The sequence below is a fragment of the Coregonus lavaretus genome (genome assembly GCF_964263955.1).
Source record: "Coregonus lavaretus genome assembly, chromosome: 17".
Classification (NCBI taxonomy): domain Eukaryota; kingdom Metazoa; phylum Chordata; class Actinopteri; order Salmoniformes; family Salmonidae; genus Coregonus; species Coregonus lavaretus.
In genome coordinates this window covers 4,808,394-4,817,491 of record NC_140004.1, presented here as the reverse complement: position 1 = coordinate 4,817,491, position 9,098 = coordinate 4,808,394, and the positions used below count along the sequence as shown (strand labels likewise).

At 40.8% G+C, this 9,098-nt stretch overlaps 1 protein-coding gene across 1 annotated transcript; it reads right to left on the bottom strand.

Annotated features, from left to right (window-relative positions):
* Window positions 1-1,641: 1,641 nt before the first annotated feature.
* LOC311144281 (tetraspanin-36-like) lies at window positions 1,642-8,205 on the bottom strand. Its single transcript, XM_084180295.1, has 7 exons — window positions 8,038-8,205; window positions 5,234-5,425; window positions 4,744-4,818; window positions 4,497-4,592; window positions 3,345-3,494; window positions 3,008-3,091; window positions 1,642-2,738 (listed from the first exon to the last, which is right to left on the bottom strand). The coding sequence occupies exons 1-7, from the start codon at window positions 8,095-8,097 to the stop codon at window positions 2,661-2,663; spliced, it is 735 nt and encodes a 244-aa protein (XP_084036421.1). The 5' UTR covers window positions 8,098-8,205; the 3' UTR covers window positions 1,642-2,660.
* Window positions 8,206-9,098: the final 893 nt, after the last annotated feature.

Genomic DNA, 9,098 nt, shown 5'->3' with positions numbered 1-9,098 from the left:
CATGGGAATTGAACCGCAACATTTATTTGAATGTCCACTATGTGTTTATGCACAGACTTATCCGCAACAAGTCAATTAGATAGAAACACAACTCTGATGGGAAAACGCGCATATTGTTTTTATGCAGATTTTTGAATATTTGCATGAAAATCTTTCCCCAATTGGATGGAAACCTAGCTATAGACACCCTAGACTCTGGCAAGTGCACTAGTCCAGTGGCACTTTGATTATGCCTGGACATCATGGTTCACCAGCAGCCCGAAACATCTAAGCTACAGATCAGCCAAAACAAGCTTGTAAGAATTGTACTTAAACTCCGCCCTCATACTCATCTGGAGGTTGAGCATTTTAAGCAGCTAGGCTAGCTATCTGTGAATTTGTTTTATTTTATTAATTCTACTTGGTCTGGTCCACAGAATTATCACGGACTCAGCCCCCATGTACCACATTTTTCATTTGTTAGAGATGTCCACCAGCATAATACCAGAGCCGGAGACTCTAATGTTCACTGTTTTAAATATAAAAGTCTATCTGGTAAGAACAAATTTGTATATACCTGTGTTATTGCAACAAACTACCACAGCAACTCAAAGCCATACCAACCATAACCACTTTAAAAAATAATGTAAAAAGCTGGCTAATGTGTGAAAAGTATAACCTTTTTTGTCTCTATGTAATTGTATATGTAGTTATGTTAAAAATAGTGACCACAATGGAAATAAGTCCCCGACATTATCGTGCAATCCCGGTCGCGTTTAAAAATCTTTGTACTGTGTCTGTATGCATTTTTTTTTTTTTACTGCCAAATAAAATCTATCAATTATTCCAAACTGTGCAACAGCCATTTGATGAATGGAAAGAGACATCTGTTACAAAACACCAAAAAGTTTAATGACATTTGGAGATTGTCAAGCCAAGTCTTCGATACTGGGTAGACTGGGTAGGCCTACAAGGTAGGGAGGGATTTATTTTCTGTTTGTCGAGATTAATAAAAAATGCATGAGCTGGCGCACACCCAGAGAAAATGATTTAGTGTAGAAGTGCTGACTAACGGGGAATAAACTGTAAACTATAAAAACAAAGAGTCGCACACTCCATGTGTATAACCTCCCAGTAATTTATGGGGTAAAAAACCACCAACGTTTCGGCATCACTGTGCCTTCTTCATCTGATTGGCGAGATTGACATAGTCTATTTATTGTGATGTTGAAAACGCAAACCATGATATTGAAACGCCTGAAGTCGGTATGCTTTGTTTATTGGTTGTGTGGTCCATTAGCACAGAAATCTGTCGGTGGAAAATTTGTTGCATATATTTGATATAATTATTGCATCAAAATGTTGAAAATCTGATTCCCCTAGCTGATCATTGTCTGCAGCCGGCTCTGATCATAGTGTAAGCCCTAATGAAACAGGCAGGGAGAGTAAGCTCATCCATGGTGGTGGGCGAACCCTCAACCTTCTGGCCCATAGCCCTGTAGCATCGTGCCACAAAAGCATACTGAATTGGCAAAGTCGATATCCACGTTTATAAACACAGGGTCACTACAGTTATAGTTATTTGTGGACTTAAACATTATTTTGAGTTAATTCTATGAGTGGGGAGGGTGTGCAATGTTTTTCTACAGTACAAGGGGAGGGTCATGTGAAAAGATTTTTACTTTGAGGAGGGGGGTGCATTTTCTTTATGACACCACCCCACCCCCCAGTACATTTCAAACTGTCCCTTAGTTTATCAAATAATTTCCAAAATAATCTTGACAGTCCTTTTGTAACGTAATACAGTATATCCTAGACAATCCAGTCTTGATTAAACAGAGCCTACTAGATGATGTAGTGAGTCTTAAAAAGTCCTTGGCAGTTTCAACATAACATTTCAATCCTTAAAGGGGCAATCTGGGAGTGGCACATACATTTTTGGTCAATAAATTAATGATATATAGCAATTGATTATTGAAAAATATAACTTAAATGCCTCATGAGCTTAGTTCAACTGCCTAACCCCATCAGAACCCAAAATAGAATTGTAAACAAACACTGTACAGCTTAAAAAAAAAAAAAAAAAAAGACTACAACTTTAATTTTGATCTAATGGATGGTATGTCCTTGCATCCATAGATCTGTCTATGAATTTGAGAATGGTTACATTTCTCCAGCACCATCCATCAGCTGTTTACCAAAATAATTGCAGGGTTAGCCACTTTGTTGTTGTTTGAGTCCCAGATTGCCTCTTTAAATGGAGTGTACCCCATATACTGATATATCACTGTGCAAACCCTTTCTTATTTTTTCAGTATGTACAGTAGGAAATTACAAAACCAATTTCATTGTTTAAAAGTTTGAGTGGTAATTCCTATTTGCAACTATCTTTTAAAAAATGCCATCTTGTGGTTTCCAATGCTTCAAATGTTAGCAGTGGTTTGCCCAAAGTTTGGTGGGCTGACAACTGCAGAGGAAAGCTGAATGAAAACTGTAAGAATGTTCCTGAAAGGATGCTAAAATCTTGGAGTGGGGAACATAAGTCCTAAGGCTCTATGGTCTCAGTGCTGGAAAGGGGAGAGAAGTCATGGGCCAGGAGATATTGCATGACAAGCCTTGGAAGTATCCTTAAAGCCAGCAGGATCAGGCAGGATCAGTAAAGCCAGCAGGATCAGGCAGGATCAGGCATGCAGGAGCTGGTAGCCACTTCGCCTGCCACTTTTACATGTGATCACGCACACACTGAGCATCCCGAAAAACTGAAAGGAAAGGACAAAGAAATGCAGTAAAATTCAGTACAGAGTAAATTGTCTGGCACCAAAGATTAAAGTAGGTTCACGCATCTCAAAAAAAGTCCCACTATCCCCATTCTGGCCCCAAGACTTTCACAGACCAATACCATTTTTTTGTGGGGGGAGGGGGGGGTGGCCTCAGAGGTGGAAACACAAAAGCATGCAGCTTTAGGCCAAACACCGGTGCAAAGTCTGATATTGGAAATGTTAAGTCAGAGGACTGCCAGGTACAGTACCTTGATGATGGCAAATCCAAGGATGACCAGCATGGCATAACTCATCACATCCTGAAGGAGCTGTTCCAGCTTACCCTCACAACCCTGGACACACACACACACAAACAAGTTCAAGTCAGAGTGTAAGGACTATCAAATATAAATACAGAAAAAAGGTAGGAATAAGACAGACTATCAAAAACGGATCTAAATCCAGTCATGCTTTTTATTTTTGTAAAGTAAGGTTTTGGGGAGGGCAAACTGATCCTAGATCTCTGCCTAAAGGCTACGTCTCCCCAGCGAGTTTAGTTAGCTTAAGAGGTGGCATTAGTTAGACGTTTACTGCATTGATCCATACCCGGGTATTGAGCAGGTCTAGCTGGTCCAGTCTGCCTGTACACTCAGTGTTGTTCCCTTTACAACAGGAGATGGGCACAGTGTTGTTCCTGCTGCTGAACCAGGGGGTGGTGGTCCAGTTCAGGTAGGTCTGCACTCCACAACACTGCAACTGTATACAGAGAGAAGAACAACGTTTGGTAGTTTCATTTCATAGCGACTTCATGTGGTTCATGTGTAGGCCTATTTATAGGTCCTAAATCAGCTCCAAGCTTGCAAAAGCCTAGTTTCCTGTATCATGTAATCTTTGCGCAAGCCAATGATTTATACAGTATATACACACACAGTAGGCACTGTTTTAAAGCCACTGCACCTCCATTTTAGTACTCCCCCACCATTGTAAAAAAGCTATAAAATACATTTATTAATGTCTACATTCGTTTTTGCCACATTTATTTTATTACAGGCACCTTAATGCATACTTTTAAATTATATTATGAGAGCTAAACATACAAATATATATTTTAAAAACATTTTCCATAAAGTATCATTTTTAGAGTGTACTAGTGTTACTGTCAACAAAAAAAATACTTAAATACATGTAAATTAGTCCTTGAGACGTTTAATTGAAATACAGTAGAATTCCATTAATTCCTAGCAGGTCTTGCCCTGGAGGCAGAACTCAGAGGTTTCCACTAGATGGGCCAGCTGCAAATTCAAAATTGTAAGGTTAGGCATTAGGGTTAGCAGTGTGGTTAAGGTTAGGTTTAAAATCAGATGTTATGACTGTGGCTGTGCCAGCTAGTGACCATTCTGCAGAGCTGCCTCGAGTACATGAGTCATCTCAATAAATGCCAACCTGCTTATACTTATGGAGGACTGCCCCTTCTGAGGAGTACCAATACAGCTGACCTGTGTCTTCAAAGCCTCTCATTAGCCAATACATAGATAGCATCAGCAATCTAGTGTATACATTATTGGTGCCAACCAGTGCTTGCTAGCGCCAGAGAGGTTTTAAAATCGAGAGACTGAACACGTGATTTCTTCCTGTAACGCCCGCAACAAAGACTCTGACCACCATCAATGGCCTATTTACAGGAAGTAATCGCACATTCAGAATCTCGGTTTAAAACCTAGTAAGTCCCTGCTCGCTCAGAGATGGCATGATACTGACCTGAGACTGCAAGTAATCCACAGCCCGGGTGTCAGAGTTCTCACCATCATACTTCATGAACACATCACTCATTGACCGCTCCAAGTCCCCTTTTATCTGTAAAGATGAGGCATACAAAACAAAATAAATCTACGTCTATTCAAATATTGCACTGATACTCTACTACACATGTAATGCACCTGCACAAATTGAATACGTAGTATATTATTTCATTGTAACCTATTAGACAAATGTGGAATTCACTCACCCTGCTTTGGTAGATGAACCCAAACACTAGAGCAGCGACCTCTGCTGCAAAGATAGCCAGGATGATCAGCAGGAACTGGAAAGAGAGGGAAAGACAATAGTCAGCAAGGAGAAGGAGAACAAGGGGCGCAGCAGCAGGACTTACCAAACACTAAGATCCTCAGACCGTACAGTGTATCAGGGTTGGGGGTCAATTCTATTCAATTCCAGTCAATTCCTAAAGTAAACAAAATTACAATGTAAAAGTATTCTCATTGAAGAGAATTGGAATTTCAGCATACTTCCTGAATTGACTGGAATTGTAATAGAATTGACCCCAACCCTGCAGTGAATGCCTCCCAAATGGCACCCTATTCCCTATGTAGGACATAGGGTGCCATTTGGGACACACAACCAGTGTTCTTATGACAGACCTAGCTGGCTGCGCCACCAGTCTCTCCTTTCACCATCACCCACCAGCCACCACCACCGTGTCTTAAGCTTATACTCACAAAGCTAAGGCCCACTTTGGATTCTCTCAGGGTGGCGCAGCAGCCCACAGTCCCGATGACGAACATCACCACTCCCACAGCTATGATGATGGCTGCAGGGATCAGCGTGTACTTATCCTCCAGGAAGTTGTCAAAGTTGTTGTAGCTCTTGATCACATAAGAGCCTACATAGGCAAGGGCACCCCCCGCAGCCTAGAATGAAGAACACAACAACATGAGCACTTTATACAGATAATCAAGGCTGTGTTGCCTATTCTCCACACTTTGCCCAAATTGTGCACGTGCATAGGATTGGTGTAAGCATTGGCTAAAGGGAGTTTCCACCATTGTTAAATCCATTTCAGAAAGTACGCAAGTGCACACTTTAGGAGAAGGGTGGAAAATTGGGATGCATCATGGGTGAGGCCAACTCATACAATTGCAGTATTGTCCTATGAATTGCAGTGTATATAATCAATTCCCTGGTCTTATAGAACTAATCTCTGTAAAATCATTGAAAACGTGATTATTGCACATGGTTTCGAAAGAGAGAGATTTGTCAAAAACAAGTTTGGATGATAACGTGAAGGGATTCAGAATGCCATTCGTAACTGCCTTTAGCAGTTCTCCTTCCCTTTCTTTCTCTCAACGCCACTGGAGGTTTATTCAGAGTTTAAATTAATATTTCATCCAAATTACATATTGGTTTCCTTACCCTGTAAGGAAGTGGGCTCCCGAGTGGAGCAGCAGTCTAAGGCACTGCATCTCAGTGCTAGAGGCATAACTACAGACCCTGGTTCGATTCCAGGCTGTACCACAATCCGGCCGTGATTGGGAGTCCCATAGGGCGGCGCACAATTGGCCCAGCGTCGTCCGGATTTGGCTGGGGTAGGCCGTCATTGTAAATAAGAATTTGTTCTTAACTGACTTGCCCAGTTAAATAATAAAAAATAAGGACAAGGTAAGACAGGAATCCATGCTTTGGTTTTGTTCACCTGACTACTGTCTCCAAATGCTAACCTTTTAGCATTTATGGCACAAAAACCAATGCATGTGGATATTCCTGATATTAGAATAAGGAAACCAATATGTAATTTAGTAATTTGGGTGAACAATCCTTTTAAGTTGGTCATGCTTTTATGTCATGATGATACAGACACAAGGGTGCTGGCCAAATGCATTGATCAGGTGGTGAGCTGCTCATTGCCTAATAATCCTTTAGATTCGAGGCTCCAGAGCACATGACCCGGTTCTCTCACAATGAGTCCTCAGTCACGAGATCCACCACCAGCCCACCCCGAGTGGAACACCCCCCCTCCTAATCCTTCCAGGAACTTGGATCTTGTGCCTCATATGAGTGAGAAAATAAAAAGAGCCCCAAAAAACAGACTGTTGGTTTCGATTTCTTGTTATTTTGTTAATTTTTTTGTCAACGTCCAACTAGCATTCGACCAGATTACCTCCTGTATTGGCTGCATTTCCTGATTTAGAAATTGTATAGAATTACATTTGAACAACAGAGCATATGTTCAGAGAGAGAGAGAAAATATATGTGGCTTTGACCACAAACAGACCTATGTTTATTTCCCCTGGTGAATACACAGACAGGGTTGTAACTCTTTTCCAATTCCTTCTTATTTCAAATTTGTTTGTCATTTTTTCTAACACACAGGCCCATTTTTTTCCTTGAGGCCCCCATACCGGTCAATTTTTTTCCTTGAAGCATCATTATTAGCCAAATAAATGGTAATTCTTCATTAAAATAACAAATACAATTTAGACAGGCCCACTTGGCTAAAGATGGACCTGCCCATCTGGCATTTGCCAGAACTCCCCTAGCTAGTCCATCCCTGGATTAATCTCCAATTGACAAATGTGGTGTTGGTGGTGTCACTTTTATGTGCATTTTTGATCAACCTCGTCTCAAAGGATTTCGTAATATTCTGTACATAAATCAGGACACTCCATTTAGTATGGTATGTATTAATTTGTGGATGTCTATCACCCATTTCATTTGATTTTACGAATTACAATTCACATTTTATGTTACACATTTGCAAAACGTACAATATGTTTCCGCATTTGCAAAACGTACTATATGCAAAACTGACTATATGTTATGAATTCTAGCTAAGTGGCTAACGTTTGCTAGCTGGTTAACATTAGCTAGGCTAGGGGTTCATTTTAGGAGTTAGGTTAAAGGTTAGGGTTAGCGTTAGGGTTAGCTAACATGCTAAGTAGTTGTAAAGTTGCTCATTAGCTAAAATGCTAAAGTTGTCCGTGATGAGATTAGAACTCACAGCCTTTGGGTTGCTAGACGTTTCCGTTATATACACCCACCCATCAACCAACTACCCTACTATCGTTTTTGCCTTAAGTAACCATCTGTCTTATGTATCCATACCAAATGTAACATATCATACTAATTTGGCTGTCCCGGATATAAATGTACTACGTCTAGTCTTTGAGACCACGCTGTATGCACATGGAAGTAGGTCCACTTCAGAGACGTTTGAGAATGAGTGTACTGCGAGTAAGGTGATGTTGAAATTTAAGCATAAATACAAACCAAGAACAATGATTCCTGCCTCTAACCTTTTGGTAATGTTCAATAAGTCACGAACATTATTTATCACGATTTGAAATCGATATTAGAAACCGTACAGGCTATAACAATCAACAACCTACCATGCCCATTGCCCAACCAGTAGTTTCATTTCATCAACAACTGCTCACCATAGACGAAGTTAGGTAGCTGTTAAGAGCAGTGGAAAGAAGTCAACACAGAAATCAAAGGAGCAACAGAATGTCGACCAAACACTTACCCAAAATATTAAACTTAGAAGCAAAAGGACTGTTTTGGATGTAATAATTCCGCAATCCATGTTGATATGGTGGTGGGAGCTGGTCGTCAAATGCGATCGTGTTGGTCTCTGTTCTGATTATAAGTGGGTTCTGACTGCTTTGCTTTGAGCATGACTGGCTTTCTGACTGGCTTTCTGACACACGATCACATGCTTGTAGAAGAGCATACCAGGCACAGTTCATGTATGGGTCCTAATGCCGACCCTTTACAATTGTATTGCTCCATGGCTACGTTTTTTTATTTTATTTTTTTATTTCACCTTTATTTAACCAGGTAAACCAGTTGAGAACAAGTTCTCATTTACAACTGCGACCTGGCCAAGATAAAGCAAAGCAGTGCGATAAAAACAACAACACAGAGTTACATATGGGGTAAAACAAAACAAAGTCAAAAATACAACAGAAATACATATAATATACAGTGTGTGCAAATTTAGCAAGTTATGGAGGTAAGGCAATAAAATAGGCTATAGTGCAAAATAATTACAATTAGTATTAACACTGGAATGATAGATGTGCAAGAGATGATGTGCAAATAGAGATACTGGGGTACAAATGAGCAAAATAAATAACAATATAGGGATGAGGTAGTTGGGCGGGCTAATTTCAGATGGGCTGTGTACAGGTGCAGTGATCGGTAAGGTGCTCTGACAACTGATGCTTAAAGTTAGTGAGGGAGATAAGTGTCTCCAGCTTCAGAGATTTTTGCAATTTGTTCCAGTCATTGGCAGCAGAGAACTGGAAGGAATTGCGGCCAAAGGAGGTGTTGGCTTTGGGGATGACCAGTGAGATATACCCGCTGGAGCGCAGACTACGGGTGGGTGTTGCTATGGTGACCAATGAGCTAAGATAAGGCGGGGATTTGCCTAGCAGTGATTTATAGATGGCCTGGAGCCAGTGGGTTTGGCGACGAATATGTAGTGAGGACCAGCCAACAAGAGCGTACAGGTCACAGTGGTGGGTATTATATGGGGCTTTGGAGACAAAACGGATGGCACTGTGATAGACTACATCCAATTTG